This window comes from Paramecium tetraurelia (genome assembly GCF_000141845.1).
Source record: "Paramecium tetraurelia macronuclear, complete genome".
NCBI lineage: Eukaryota > Ciliophora > Oligohymenophorea > Peniculida > Parameciidae > Paramecium > Paramecium tetraurelia.
Window position 1 is genome coordinate 368,620 of NC_006058.1, and position 16,821 is coordinate 385,440.

At 26.9% G+C, this 16,821-nt stretch overlaps 4 protein-coding genes across 4 annotated transcripts; 1 reads left to right on the plus strand and 3 right to left on the minus strand. All coding sequences in view use genetic code 6, as the record gives it.

Annotated features, from left to right (window-relative positions):
* Positions 1–32: 32 nt before the first annotated feature.
* Positions 33–8,028, minus strand: PTMB.171c (Guanylyl cyclase). Its single annotated transcript, XM_001346959.1, has 5 exons — positions 33–197; positions 222–425; positions 448–2,837; positions 2,861–7,452; positions 7,475–8,028. The coding sequence occupies 5 exons, from the start codon at positions 8,026–8,028 to the stop codon at positions 33–35; spliced, it is 7,905 nt and encodes a 2,634-aa protein (XP_001346995.1).
* A 386-nt stretch (positions 8,029–8,414) lies between these two features.
* Positions 8,415–10,250, minus strand: PTMB.172c (hypothetical protein). The annotated part of the gene is made up of 3 exons (XM_001346960.1): positions 8,415–8,833; positions 8,859–10,074; positions 10,098–10,250. 3 exons carry the CDS (start codon positions 10,248–10,250, stop codon positions 8,415–8,417), a joined length of 1,788 nt encoding a protein of 595 aa, XP_001346996.1.
* A 2,049-nt stretch (positions 10,251–12,299) lies between these two features.
* PTMB.173 (hypothetical protein) lies at positions 12,300–13,150 on the plus strand. Its single annotated transcript, XM_001346961.1, has 3 exons — positions 12,300–12,499; positions 12,526–12,717; positions 12,739–13,150. 3 exons carry the CDS (start codon positions 12,300–12,302, stop codon positions 13,148–13,150), a joined length of 804 nt encoding a protein of 267 aa, XP_001346997.1.
* A 45-nt stretch (positions 13,151–13,195) lies between these two features.
* Positions 13,196–16,769, minus strand: PTMB.174c (RNA helicase). Its single annotated transcript, XM_001346962.1, has 5 exons — positions 13,196–13,790; positions 13,816–14,580; positions 14,607–15,121; positions 15,146–15,849; positions 15,875–16,769. 5 exons carry the CDS (start codon positions 16,767–16,769, stop codon positions 13,196–13,198), a joined length of 3,474 nt encoding a protein of 1,157 aa, XP_001346998.1.
* Positions 16,770–16,821: the final 52 nt, after the last annotated feature.

Consider the following 16,821-nt stretch of genomic DNA (forward strand, 5'->3'; position numbering starts at 1 on the left):
ATAATATATATAATATTCAAAATCTCTTCGATTCAATTTTCTTCACAACAATCTAAATCATTAAGTGAAACAAAAAAAGTGGGTATTGTCATATCCTTTGATTGAATATAAACATCCTTCGCATATTCAAATTTAAAGTCATCATATTCAGATTCAACCAAATTCTTTGTATAATCGCTAATTAACATCTTTCCTTCCTAAAACTAAATAAAATATCTTACAGTTCCCGATGACTCCATCAAATTAGCAATTGTGACATCTTCTCCATAAATATCATATCTAACAACATCAGTTCCAACTACTCCACCGAGGACTCTACCAGTATGCACTCCTATTCTCATGTTTAAATGCTAATATTGGGGATCCTATTTGATATCATTAATTATCTATATCATTTTGAGACCAAAAGCTAGTACTTTTTATGCCTAAATCAATTTAATATAATACTTCTTCGGCAGGATCTCTTTTTGTGTAATCCAAAACTCCCATACACACATAGCAATCACCAATAGTAAACAGTTTATATATCTATGCCATTTAACAATATAAATCAAAAGATTGAAACAAGTTTCTAAGCATTTCAACAACAGTTTCAGGCTAAACAGAGCTTGAATATTTAGTAAAACCAGCGATGTCTGCAAATAAAACAGTAGCATGGTCTAGAACATCTATAAATGTTTCAGTTTTATCTGATTCTGGTTGTAATAATCGTTTTAATGCATGAGGAGGCATCAAGTATTACAAAATATTTTCATATTTAAATATTTAAGTTTATAATTGTTGACTCACTCTATAATTTTTAACAAGGATTTCATTTACTTAATGCTCAAAGTAATAGGTTAAACCATCAGTGCTTATTATGAAAAATACTATTTCCAATATGTACTTTTTATATACAGTTAATAGAATCAAAAGAATAAAGTAAATGATTTATAAATATTATTTATCTTTTAGAATAAAAAGTTATTAGTGAAATAAGTTGATATAGATTGAAGTAATCTAACATAATTACAAAATTATCTCAAATTCTTATTCATCCACAAAGTAAACTATTAAAATGTTTAATGAACTTATGCTTATAAAATAGATTAAACTTAAAGATTTAGCTTTTTTAAAATCTTAAAGATCTTAGAATTTGTAAAAAGGAAAGATAATCAATACACTAACAATGAGTTGACATAAAATAACAATGATTAGTTCTATTTTATTTGATGGATTTAATTCGTCTAATAAGAAATATAAAAGGCTTTTACAAATCATAAGAATTAGTAACAGTATAAATGTTTTTCTAAACTATATAAATTCTTGCAGATTATATTCTTCGTAGATCTAATAATACAATACATGGTCTTTGCTATCGTATTAACTTTTATTCAATTCATAATCAAAATCTTTATCAAAGTCTAATTTAAATTTTTTAATGTTCTTTAATTTTATCAAATCTAATCTTTACTAAAGTTTTGAAATGCTCTATTTTTTATTTATTTCAATTTCATCAGAATTTTCAACAAAATCATTTTCTTTTTTTATAAGATTCTCTTAAGCTTCAAAAAATCCAGGATTTTCTATTTATTTTCCTTTTCCCTCAAAATGATTTTCATTTTCCTTTTAAACTAACTTAAGAGGTCGTTCCTTATCTTCCGGTAGAATTATTTTAGTGTTTGATTTCATCATTTTTTTCTTATTAACCAAATCAGCCATTATTACAGTTCCCTTCCTTTTGATTTATCCTCTTTGAGGCTATTGATTATTCTATTAATTTTATGCTTCCTCTGCAATCCTCACCTACTTTATGCTCTCTTTACTTGGGTGTTCCAAAATCTAGACCATTTGAGTTTAAGAATTTTATTGTAGTACACTTAACTAAGGTTATATACTTGAGCTCTATTAGTTTTGTGAGGACGAGATCTAATTAGAAGAGGGTTAAAGTCTAATGTCTGAAATAGGTTAAAATAGACTCATTGAAAACTATTACAAGGTTGATGGATAATGCTAAATAGCTCCATCTTCATTTCCCCTTTTAAGTGGTTTATGCAGTTACAGTATACTACTTCTCATTTTTGGATTTGTATTTACAACCTTGGGCTGCTATTAAACTTGAGATTGATTTTCATTCTATATTTATTATCCTTAATTTAGATCTTAATTCGAACTAGATATCGATTTTTAAGAATTTTAACGTTTGACTTCTTGTTCTTTAGTTTCATGATCAATCGATTACTTTTTCTTGATCATAATTTAAAACGTCTTTTTGTTTTATAACTATTACTAGAGCTGTCTTAAAACTAGTATAGGGGATTTGTTGGGATCATTTCCCAATCCTATTGGATTCATAACAGAAGCTCTTTTCATCAAAATTTTGGCAGGAGGTTTCTTATTTTCAGGATTTTTTAATGGCATAACTTGAACTCTAGTTTCATTGCTGGATTCTTAATGATCTTTAATTAATTTAGATGATATTAATCTTGTTGAATCTTTATCCTTTAGTTATACCTTGAATCGAAATGTTAGAAGTGTCCCTTTTCCTTTAGCAGCCACTGCCTTTTCATCAAATTAATATTTAGTTGTATCTTTAATATTGTTATAGGCCGATTCACTCAATGTAATGAATCCAGCATCACCTGTGCTACAAACCCTGCTTGTAGTATTTACTGTATCTCCTATCAATGAGAATTATGGTTTATGAACTCCAATTACACCAGCAATTACTCTACCATAATGAATTCCAATCTTTAATTTAACATCTTGATTATCACCATATTTCATTGTTTTTACAGCATCCATCATAGCTATAGCCGTTTCTAAAGCTCTAGTTGTGCTATTAGCATTTTTTTAATCTATTTTTAGATTATATTGTTACTTATCACTGCATCATAATCCTTCAATCCTCCAGCTGCCATATAAGTTTTACCAACTGTCTCTATCTTTTACAAATCATACGTCTAACACAATTAGTCAAAGGCTCTGTATAGAGTATCTAAAAAGTTCAATATATTTTCTTATTCATATTTAATAACCTTGTCGAATTGGTAAATATCACAAAATAATATTGTAACATCGCCTTGATCTTGCTAAATCTAAATCTAACCTTTATTCATTCTCTCTTAAATAAATCTTGGCATCAATAAACCTAAAATATAGTTTATCTTCTTTTATTCAATATTCAGTCTATTCTAATAAATATATGAAGATCTCTGTAAAAATTGAAACTTTTAAACATTTTCAAAAATTGGATATGATATTTCAACTAATAGAAACCCAAATTTGACTAAGCAATATATCACTTCTTTTTAATTAAGAAAATTCATTGAAAATCCATTTATTATCAAATCTATTATGTAAATGACCAATTATAAGATAACATAGAAAATAATTGGAACTATTGGTTGAGTTGTTATTGCAAAAGCAAGAATAAATTAGATATTAAACATGAATCCAACAAATTCTTGATAATTTCCTATATAAAGTACATCTATTAATATTTTAAAAATGTATCTTAAAATAAGGGATAGCAACTAAAAATATTATTAGATCTTTTTATTAGTGATCACCCTTAATTATAAAAGAGAAATAAAAAGTTAAATGATAAATTAAATTAATACAGTTAATAAAATTGATAATGGAAATACGCTACTTGTAAGTATTTCATAACAGTACATTATTAGTATGCATATATCATAAAATATAAAAGCATAGAAAATGTTAAATTTATGTTAGTTCTATTATTTAAAGAAGTCTTAAAAATCCTTTTCGGTTTTTTTATCTTGAAATCCTTGAAATTTATCCATTTCATCTACTACTGATTAATCTCCCTTTATTTATTTAGTTATTATTTCATCTACTAAATCTTTATTATCAAAAAGCTAATCTGTAATTTTTTTAATTTTTTAATTAAAAATTAACTGCATTTCTTCTTCTTCTTCTTCGCTAAGTGAATTGCTTGAATTTAGTTTTTTTTTTAATTCCAAAATATCTTTTTAGTTTTACTCAAAGGTGATTTGTTCTGAGGGTATCATGAAATTTATCGAATAAATCTCCAAGATCTCTTGAGTCACAAATGATAAACCAATTAGAAAAACACTTATGAAAATGAAAGCTAAAAAATTTTATTAATTGAATTCATCTATCAGTCTTTAATCATCAGTAGAGGCTTAAACCAAATTAAAACATATTATTAACAGAGTCAATATAAAAATTGTAATAGTTAATTACATAAGTTTATAATAGATATTTTCATATTTCTTTATAATATGGAATAAAATTTTAGATTTATCTAATAATTCTAAGCTTATGTAAAGTAATACTGATTTTGATGTTTAATCAATTTTACCATTTGAAGAGATAACCAATAAAATAGTTTATTCAGTTAGAATCAAATATACTAAATCAATAATAACTATTACAAAAACCCCTAAAATTCCTCTTAACATACTTCTCTTCTTTATACTTTAAAATATCATAACATAAGTAGATTAAAATTTAAGCGTTTATTCTTTCTGATTACACAATAAAAAATAGTGCTAAATAGATGACAAAATATTGCTTGGAATTAAAAAAAATATCAATAGCCAAAATAGTTAAATATCTTCAAATTAAAAGCTAATAATAAATATTATCAAACCTAATAGTAAGCATCTATATAATTGGATTTCTAAAAATGCTAAATAATTCTACATCTATCTAGGGCAAATAAGAAAAATCATCTTTAATAGTTATTTAATATTTAAAGCTACAAATTTTGAATTTATAATAGTTATTTCCTATTCTTTTTTCATTAAACTAACTGTTAAATGAGATTTACTAAATAGATATTCATCATCTAAAGAATTTCCAACGCTGAGTATTTTTTAATTAGTTTTTTATAGAATTTTTGCTAATTTTCCTTTTTATCTACTTGTAAATCGATAAGCACCTAATCCACCAGACATTTAGAATATAAAAACAAAATGATATTTTAAATATTCATCCTCTAAAATACTATCAAATGCTTCAGAACTTACAATTATAAAGTTATCCTGATAATTTGGTATATTATTAGACATCAGATTTTAAAGATACTACCTAAACTTATATTGTAACTATTAAGAGTCCCTTTCTTTGAATTCAATAATTTGTTCTTTTGATTAGATTATTGAATATGTTCTAACAAAAAGCATTAAATCGTCATAAGAATCAGGTATAATGATGCATAGTTTGATGTTATAATTTTATAAGGTGAAAAAGATTCTTTCTTAATTTACCTATTCCTATATGAATTCTTAAGATGAATGCTATAATAATTTTTATTTTGTTGATGATATTCCAATAGCAAAAATAGGTTCACTCTTAGATTCAAGTTCAATGAATAGTTTTTCTATTTCATGAGATCTATTTCCATATGTCTCTGAGATAGCGGATAATTTTTTCAAGATATCATTTGTTTAGGAATATCCTAATTACCTTTTCTAATATAAAAATGTTTTTAATCCGTCCCAATTCATTTCTTATAAATTTTCATGATATTTATTTTCTGTCTGATTATTTGTTTCAATTCTTGTATATAACAATGCACCTTCATCTAACTAAAATGATTCTGGATCTCTAACTAATACTGATAAAATGTGTTTCCTATTCTCTGTAGGTTCTAAAAAAGTTAGAATCTCAAAGACTTTGGAACTGGTACCAATTGAAATAACCTTTTTTATAATTGTTCTGCTATTTAATTCTTATTTAGTATTCTCCTATTCTGTTGAACAAATTAGATTATAATCAAGTAATTCACAAAATTATAGAATGGATTCATCATAACTATTTTCAAAGATAAATTCTAATTTATTTAATTTTTCATTAAACACACTTATAATACTATTTGTTAGAAGCATCATCACTAAAATTTCATTATATATTCTATCATCTTGGCTGTAAAGAATATCAATAAAGTCCTATTCATTATAATTTTCGCTTATAATTCTATCAGAGTTTAGGTCGTTAATTTTTTTTTAGGACATCTGGCTAAAATTAGGATTTTGCTTAATAATAGTTCCAGGCTTGACAAATTGATTTTTTTATTTTTACAATCCAATATGTGATGATTAGAAAGATTAAGAGATATTATGATTGGATGCATCTTTACTGTTGTCAAAAACTTAATTGCTATTTTATTAGTGTTTAACAAAAGAAGAATCAAAAATGTATCTGGCACTCTTTTTCTTGCCTATGCCATTATTCAATTTTGTATCATTTTATTTTTAATCCTTTTAGTTGTTATCTTTAATATTCCCTATTTTCTAAATCTAGATTGAAGCTAATAAAATATCAGTACAATTTCTGAGATCAGGAACTCTTTTTTCAGAAATCAAAAGATCAATATCTAAAGTTTTCATTTCATCTTATGTTTATTATCTATTAGTGTCAATTAATAATTTGTCACAATTCGTCTTTTATTTTGGTGAAGCATTTCTCACCAAATTTTTAAGTTTATTATAACTAAAATGGTATGTTTTAAAGTTTTCAACAAGTTAGACTACTTTAGGTTTGGCCTTAAATAAAAATTTTGGATTGTCCAAAATTAGAATATCAGTCCTAATAAGATCTAAGACATTCTATGAAGTTAACATCATAAGCCCTGTCTCATTATTATTATGAGATTTGAACCCTAATAATTATGTTTGTCTTTGAAATGATAATAGTGGCAAATTAAAATATTTTTCTATAGGCATTAGTATTTTCCTATCATTTTATGATTTAAGAACTATTGGATAATCATTTGCTCTTAACTTTTACTATTTTTTAACTTTGTATTTATTTTTCACCTTTTACTATTCCTTATAAAATGCTTTATTATTTTTGATAATAATAAAAAAATAACATATTTTTTCTAACAATTATAAGTTCTAAGGAAATATTAACAAGCAGTAAATTAGACTTTTAAAAAAATACTCACGTATAAAAAAGGATGAAAAAACCATATTAGATATAAAACATATTGAAAATAAGATCCAACAAGTATAAGAGATGTAAGTCTGAAATTCTACTATCCAGCTTTTTTATGAATAGTTTTATTTCTTTAGAGTTGTTTAACCATAACAGCAATCCTCTCCAACTCTAATTGCCATTCCAAAAATCCAGTCTACCCTATCCAGCGTTTCTCCCTTCAAAATCATATTTTTTTTATTAAATGAAGTAGCTTTTGGATCATTTTTTAATTTTATACTCCCTACAGGCGACTCTTATATACTAAAAGAGATTTGTCCATTTAGTTTTGTAATGAAATCCATTATATTACCTTTTGTGTTGTGATTAATGTTAACAAATGTACAAGAACATGCAGTACGCACTTCAAAATCAACTAGAAGCTCCTCTTAACTTGAGTCTAAAATGAGAAGATCAGCAGGACTCTACTTCCCTCTCTTTAGACATACAATATCTCCCAATTATAGTTCTGACCATTTTATTGATTTGTAGGATTTGAATCTAAATACTTATAATATCATACTCTAAATAATCTTAATTTTTTTCTTCCATTTGTTAAATTTCTTCTTCAGAAATATTAGGAAACTTCGAAAATATTCGACATTTAGAATTATTAACTATAGATTATTGTTTTCTTAGTTTATAACTGATTAATAGCAAGTTTACTAAATATTAAAGCTTATCTAAAAAGTAACATGTCAATGAATAAAAAACTATTATTTATTCAGTAAAATCTTAATAAAAAGTTTTTCCTGATAATGCAATGACTAATATAATTAAAAGGATCAAATTTTCGACTCTTTTTATTAAATCAATCATTTTTTTAATAACTTGGAATGACTAAAGATAAAAGACAATTCTTTACTCCAACAAATTATATATAATTGATTGTATTTTCAAAATTTATTATCTTTTGCACTTCTCCATTGGAAAATTCAATCTATGAATTTACACATTTAATACTTTATAAACCTAACCATTTTCCTGTTATTAAAATAGCGTTTTTTAGACTGATTTCTAAATTTACTTTGGTAGCCATAAATAACAGTAAGAAATAAACCTATGAATTATGGTCATATTAAATAATAAAATAAATTGTCATATTAATTTATAGAAGCCAATAAAGTTTCAAAAAATGAATAAATTGATTTAAATAAAAATGGATTTTTAAGATTAGAATCTCTTGTAGGATTACAATTGATAATAAGAGGTATCTAAATTATTAGTATTTCGAAATGATGAAAATTTTATTTTTTAAATTTTAGGAGTACTAAACATGTATTTAAGTATCACACTTAAGAGATAATAAGGTATTTTGAATTAATATTATTAAATTTCTGAAAATAGCACCATTTAATTGAGGTTAATTAAATTTATTCTTAAATAAATATTATATTAGGACTCTTGGAATTAAAAATTAAATAGACAAAGAAATATTTAGAGATTTATTTGAAATATATAAATCATTATTTCTTGTTTATATTTTATCCAATCCTTCTATTTTTCTAGGAAGTCCATTCATAATTTTCTTTGCTTGTTGTTTTATGATTTTTTGATTTTTGTTAATGATTTCTAATCACTTGGCCATAAACCGATTCGCTTGGATGACTACAAAGCTCTTTTAATATTTTATCTTTCAATGTATCTTCATTTTAAACTTACGGATTTGAGTTCATCCCAACATTCATGATAAACTGTCTTTTACTTTCTTATTCTGTGGATTATGGCTTGATTTATTTTGATTTAGATCTTAAGTGGCCTTCCTATTAACGATGCAAGTAGACAGCATCACATTGTTATTATAAGTGAGAGGCTGACTTTAAATTTGGAACTGATCCATATTATTATTTGTGGAGGTAATTTTATATTAGATTTTACTAAGCTAAACATAATAATTAGATAAATACATTTTTGATTAGAATTATTCTTTATTTAATTATTATAGGTTTACCCTTACAAAATAGATTTACTAGCAGGAATAATCTTTTGTTTAGGCGTTAGTTCTCTATCTTCGAGACTTCCTCTTTCAGCTTCTTTTATAAATTTCTGGATTTGAAAGCAACTCAAATTATTATTTAACAATGAATAAGATTTTTCACTTATTCTTTCGCAATCAGTTGTTGTTTTTTATTTTTCATTGCATTAATAAGAATATTTGTCAATTAATTACTTTTAAAGTGCTTTTTTCGAACTTACCTACTCTAAAACACGAGAACTATTTTAATAAGAGATTTTATCATTTGGTGTTATATTATCCCTTCTCAAACTAAGCTTTTATTTCCAACTTTCAGGGGTATTTGCATTACTTCTGACAGGGTTTGAATTGACTGATTCAAATTTATTAAACTGTTAACGAATAGGAGACTGCAATTGTACTTAATTCATAGTAGACATAGGACTATTAACCTCCTCATTTTCAAACATATCAAAATATTTTTAATGATTTGACAAATTAGATTCAAAATTTTATTAACTAGTCATCGTCTTTTGATGATATTCCATATTGTCATTTTTAATGAGCAAATTATAACACATTTTATTCATAAATGTTAGAATTTAATTTTAATCAACATTGACCTATTTTAGAGATAATTGAAATTGATTATTTATTTATTGATATCGTATTTCATTTACTTTTTTTTAATACTTTTGCATAATCTCATCAAATGGTTTCATTTCCATTTTCTTAACTATGTTGTCATGATTAGTAAAAATATCAATAGAAAATTGCTTCAATTATTGTATTAATTGCTTGATATTCTCTATTTGCTCCTAAACTTGATTTTAATAGGTGGAATAGTCATTTTATAATTTCTGCTGATATGTTTGTCTTAACTAATTAGTTGTCTTTAGAACTATATTAAAAAATTCTTCACAATTGATATTCTATTCCTCCCATTAGTTTATTAAGTTGTTTTTAATATCATTCATGTTAACTAATTTTTAATCACATTATTAAAGAGCTTAATGTAAATCCTTCTGAAAGTTATTTATTTTATCTTTCCTTTATATTTCCAATTATACCTCTTATGTTTCTTCTATTTTAAGACCTTGCAAAGCTAAATTCAATGCACATTTTGAACAAAATAATTAATTGCTATTTTGCTATACATAAAATTTTGCCTATATTTTAACAAACAAATTACTTTTTTATTTGGGTGCTTCAAACAGTTGTTGCTATCATTATTAGCATGTTTTAAAATGTTTGAATTTTTCAAAATTCTCTCTTAATCAGTTTTTACGAAACTCATTTCATCTGAATTTGATAAATCTGAAGATGAAATTGATTAAAAACTCATTTATATTCGTTAAAATAATAATTAATATAATAATGAAGAAGTAATCAAAAATATCAAATTATAAATACGATTAAACATATCATATAATGAATTTTTATCTCTAAATACATTTCGAATAGATAATAAATCATAAATAAATCATAAAAATATTGAACTCATAAAATTTATTTAAATCAGATTATCAATAGAGAATAATGAATCAAACTCAACTTTAGGAAATAAATAGAAAATAATATATTATTATACTATAATTTTGATCTCATATCACTACTAATAAAATAATGAGCATCTAGAAAAAAACTACTTAATAAATATCTTTTTATTATTTATTAAATCATTATTTCATAACCAACACATACTCTTGTATCTATAATAATTAAATTAAAAACTGATAGTTTTTTGATATTTTTTTATGATTAACAAATAATATTAATTTAAGACTATTAATGCTATCTATCTTTTTATTGGATTTTAAAAAAGAGATAACTTTATTAGAATTACAATATTTTGTATTAATTATACTTTTGCATCTTGGATAATTAATATAAGAGATTAAGAATTCTAATTTCAAATAAAAATAAAGTTTCAATTAAAGATGAAAAATTACTAATTTATATTTGAAGTTGAGGAAGACTAGGATCATGGGAGGATAGAAGATCTAAAACCTGCAGATGGAATTTTCTTATAATAGAAAAAGCTTAAGCAACTATTAAAATCTTCATAGCATAAAAATTGGTGTAAATTTAAAGAAAATGAATCATAAATGAGAAAGAAGAAAATAAGGAGGAACAGCAAAGGGAAAAAATAAGTTCTTGAACTAGGCTTGCATCTTAAAGGGTTGCTAGAATAGATTATAAATGAGTCGATTTAATAAGCTAACAAAGGGTTTGTCTTTAAGTAATTACAAAATTGCCAAGAGATAAAATCGGTATTAGATAAGATGGAGAGGATTCTAATCGGAATGAAATCTCTACTCTTGTCGTAAATGATTAATAGTTGGAAAGAGGATTGATTTTAAATGTTAACATTCTTTTTTGAATTACTTTATGATATTAATAAATATAGAAAATGTCGAAGGGTTTCAATCTGAATTTTTAAAATGCAAACGTAATGACTTTTGAATAAGAAAATGATTTATTTGCTGGTTAGAGTATAAAGGTAATATATATATGAGTAAGCTAGTTAAAATTTTAATTAGAGGAGAGTTATTACGATTTAGAGGTAAAACTTATAATTTCATAATAAGTTAGTTTAAGGTTGGATAAGATGTTGAATGGGCTAAGAAATGTGTGGCTGAAAAAATAGACTGTGGAAGAAACGATTTTGTATGGCAATTAGGATTAAAATAAATTAGGACCTGATTTTCGAAGGGAAGATAATGCCAGAGTTCTTCTCTTTAAATGATATCAAAAATTTGAAGGATTAATCGATCATTGAAATTCGAATGAAGAAGTGATTTAATAATATAATGTATATACAATTATATGCAATACCAGGGCAAATATTTTTGGGAATGTTTGCTCAATTCACCTATGATTTTGGAGTGATCTATTACTTATGCATGATGACAATCCTTATCAGTCTATATGCGTGCATATACATTAGCAGCAGCCAATTATTTCCGAGATGTTTATGGATGATCGTTCCGTTTTAGATGGTACTAACTATTATGAATTTCGATATGGTGAGTGCGGGAATCATTCCTTATTTGATTCTTACAGATTAAATAAATAGTGATATCATTATCAGATTACCAAAGAAACCGATTCCCCCTCCAAGAAGATCATTTAATGCTTAGATTGATAATCAACATAGCATTCACATTCAAAATGTCATCAAATAAAATGCACAGAGCCTCAAAAAATATGAATATTTTCATATTGGTTGTATAACTTTGTGTTACATAGCAATACCAAAATATAATTGTACTAGAATGTTAACTATTCAAAAGACACTGCATAATTGTTAAATACTGCTTTCTAATAATATTATTACAAATCAGATTATAATACAACTCTGTTCAAGATAGTCATTTCGTCAATCAAATTTATGTTATGTTCATTGACATTAGATATAAGAGCAATGTTAACTGTAGCAATATTGCCGAATTTCATAAATGAGCAAAAGATCTATTCTTATTGTTTTTTGACTGAATAGATTTTCATCACATATCTGGATTACGAATACGGAATCTATCATAATTTGATAATATTTTTAAGCTTTTACATTTTTGATTCTTAAAATAAGAAGTACATCATATTAATTATTTTATTAGCACAAAATAGTTGACGCTCTTTTATATTCCATTGCTGATATATGCATTTGAAACCTAAACAGCAATTTATATATACACATATATTGTTATAAGTTCAGTTTATATAGCTTTGCTTATAATTGAATAGGAGAAACAAGTGATGTATTTAAGATATATATTGGTGGTAGTGGGATTATTCATAGCAGAACAATGGTATAGCAACTTATTAATTAGGTATTACAAATTGTTATTGTTGATATTTTTGGTTGACACTGAAATGAATGTTAACATAAAACTCTTTGTCCAAGTATTTGTGGGGAAATAGGTATTTGACTTATTCGTATGCTACACTCCTTTGATTACACATCAGTTATTTCAATACAAATATGATGTTTGCAATTTTAATTCTACATTATGTCTTTTGAGTGTGGTTACGTTGGTGGTAACTTTGCATATCCATCAGGAGAACCTGATATTCTCTCGTCTCATGCAGATATATGTAAGGAATGAATAGATTATGTAGCTGTTATCGTTGCCTATATGGCCAGCCTTATTCTACTACGATAGATCAGCGGATAATTTAATTTTAGCATTGATAAATATTGTGCAAATATTAAAATAGTTCTAGTAGCAGGTGGAGGAATGATACAAATAATATATATATGATTTTATTTGATTTATGATTTATCATTCAAATTAATTTAGAATTTGTTTGAATACCAGCATAATTATCTTGGATTTAGTTGAGAGTCAAATCTTATGCCATACGCTTGATTTCTTTATAGGCACTCATTACAAAGTATTCATTTTCCCCTTCGATTCTCAAGAACAGCTTCTTCTATCCAGGCAATGGTTTCTTACCGGGTTCTACAAGACTTCCTCTCTGTGAAATTTAACAATTAGTAAGTTCATGAATCATGTTTAGAAATTCTTTGCTTAAGATCTTCAATCTTGCTTGAGTGGGATAATCGTTAATTTCAAAGTCATAACTTACAAAATCATGATTGTTTCTCTCTCTTTCTTCAAATTCGTTAATGATTTGCATTGCTTCTTCGATGCCTCCTTCAATTGATTTATTAACTTAGCTATGCTATTTTAATACTCTTTTAATTGCATCCATTGCTGCATTGGCCACTTATTCTCTTGAGCCTCCAGAATTGATACACAAATTCGCTGCTTTTGTGGCTTCGGATAGGATTTGAGATTTCAAGGCAGGATCTTTAATCAACTACATAATCCTCTCTCTTTCAACTCTATCTCTTTCCTCCTACTTTTTCAATCTTTCTCTAAAATAATAAGTATAGAATATACTCTTCACTTAATTTGCCTTTTGCAATTTCCTCCAATACTTTTTCATCATCCGAAGACTGTTCATCCATCATCAAACCCTCCAATCCAAACTTCTTCCTCATTTGTGCTCTGAAGTCCTGGAACTTCTATTCCTCCTCAGGTCCAAATGTAAATCCTCCTCCAGCTCTATTTTTATTTCTATAAATCTTTGCTTCTCCTGCCTTGACCTTCTCCATAAATGACTTCTGGTATTCCTTGAGTTTCTCAGGCAATTGTTGCTCACTCTTCTCAAGCAGATAGACCAAATCATTTGCCAGATGCTCGTCTTGAGGAGTAAAGAAGGTGATGGCCGTGCCCTTTTAACCAGCCCTCCCAGTCCTTCCTATCCTATGTATGTAGTCCTCCATGTGATTGGGACAACTGAAGTTGATGACTAAACAAATATGCTTGATGTCTAATCCTCTTGCTAATACAGAAGTTGCTACCATAATTGTTCTAATCCCCTTCTTAAAATCATGGATTGTGAATTCTCTATCCTAGGGGTCCATTCCTCCATGCAACACAAATGACTTATATCCATATTTCAACAACTCCTTGAACAGATCGTCTGCTTCCGTCTGCTTCTCCACAAATATTAGGATGCTCCCCTTTGTGTACCATTCCTGGAACAGAAGCAACAACTTATACAGTTTGTCCGATTCATCCATGAACTCTATTATTTATTCAATATTTCCACCTGCTTATCCTCTCCCTCCTACTATGCATTCTATTGGTTTACGTAAGACCCTTGAAATATACTAATTGATTGATACCTTTTGGCCAGTTGCTCCACGTTCTTTGGGAATGTAGCTGAAAACATGACTAATTGTCTGTCTGGTCTGATGTTTTGTATTATTTTACATATTTATGGTTCAAAACCTAAATCGAACATTCTATCAGCTTCATCTATTACTACATATGTTACCCTTCTTAGATTTGTTATTTTCCCGTTGCTTGTTGTTAAAACATCAATCATTCGTCCTGGAGTACACACAACTATTTCAGTTCCTCTTTTTAAATCACTCAACTAACCAGCTATCCCAGCACCTCCGACACAACAAACAACATTCAAATTCAAAATAGAAGTGAACCATCTACAATTAACATAAATTTAATGTGCCAATTCTCTTGTTGGAGCCATGATTATGGCTATGGGACCATCCCCATCCTTCAAAGCCGGTTGATCTAGAACATGCCTCAAAAGAGGTAATAAGTAGGCTAATGTTTTTCCACTCCCCGTCTCAGCAATGCCTATGAAATCTCTCCCAGACATAATGCAAGGAACAGCCTAAATTCATACATCAATTCATACTTGAGCCTATATCGGAAACGGATTTATGAATTTCTTCTTCTCAATCAACACATTCAAAACCCTGTCATTCAATCCACATTAATACCAATTCTAAATTGGTTTAGGCACATCCTTCCCTCTCACTTTGATATCTCCTAATTACTACCTTAATTTTTTGGCTTCTTCCGGTGTCATTTATACTAATTCACTTACCTCTCTATAGAAATCTTTTCTAAAAGGTTAATAGTCAATAGTGGAATGATCAACCGGTTTTAATTCCTTCTTCTCCAACTTCTTCTGTTTGTCAAAGATATCAGGTTCCTCTTCCAATAGAGCTAACATCTATTATTATTCTAAATCCACATCCTCAGCTTCATCTTCATCTTCCCTTTGTCTCATCTTCTCCTCAAGTTCCTTTTTCTTTAATTCTTTCATAAATTATTCATAAAACTTATTATCCTCCTCATCTTCCTCAATAATTTATTATTATTCTAACTCCTTTTACTAATTTTATGTTTCCTGTCCCTGTTCAATTTCCATCCCATTAGTATTCTTTTTTTCATTCGTTTAATTGACACTGTTTTGTATGATGTCCTCATAAGTAATAACTTTTTAAGCATTCAACTTCCTTAGTTCCTCTTCAATGGCTTACTTCCTCTTCTTCTCCTTTTCCTCTTCCTCCTTTCTCCTTCTTTCATCTTCATCTGCCTATTATGTTGCTTCGGCTAAATAATTAAAGGAATTTGTTACTTTCAACTTATCTCATAAATGCTTCAAGTGGATCCTCCTCTTGATCATCATACTATTCTTCTCTCCACCTTCGTTTTATTTGTGGTCTTGAGAATTATTATTGAGGTTGTTATTGCAATTCTTTTAATTTAGAAATAGATTAAAGATTTTTTGTAAAGTACTTAACTTTGGATGCATTTTCATCTTCGCTATCACTATCACTATCATTATTTAATGTCTTTTTGCCTATCAAGAATCTTTCCTGTTACTGTTTTTCTACTTTTTCAACTTGTTTCTGAGCTTCTTGATCCTCCTCTTCTTACATTTTCGCATCCTATCTATTATCATTCCCATTTTCTTCTTAATATTATTCCTCAGCATTATCATCTTCTTCAATTCCATCAGAATCATAGAATAGCTTCTCTCCCACCAATCTACACTTTTTTAATGCATCTTATATTTATTTTTCTTAATTTTTTTGTGACCAATCATAGAGTTATTCATCTGGGGGTAGAATTGGCTCAATTACTTCAGGATCTTTGTAAACAAATTCTTTTTTATCGTCATCATCATCATCATCTGAATTTTAAAATTTAATCAATTTAGCCTTCATTAATCTGGATAATCGCTTCTATTCGTCGTCTTTCAACTTCTATTCATCTTAGGCCTACTTTTTCTGAGCATTTATGGGGGAAGTACTATGGCTTTTCTTTCTGCTCTTCTTTTCTTTTTTTTTTGATTCTTTTTACTTTTTATTTTTCTTTTAAGATTCCTTTTTAACAGATTCTTTCTTTTTTATGGACTCCTTCTTTATTGAGTCTTTCTTAGCCTTTGACTTTTTTTCCTTCTTCTCTTTCTTCTCCTTCTTCTTATTAGATTTGCTTCTACTTTTACTCTTCTTTTTGTCTTTCCCCATTTAATAAAAATTTAAATAAAAGATAATATTTATCAACCCTGTTTATAAATGA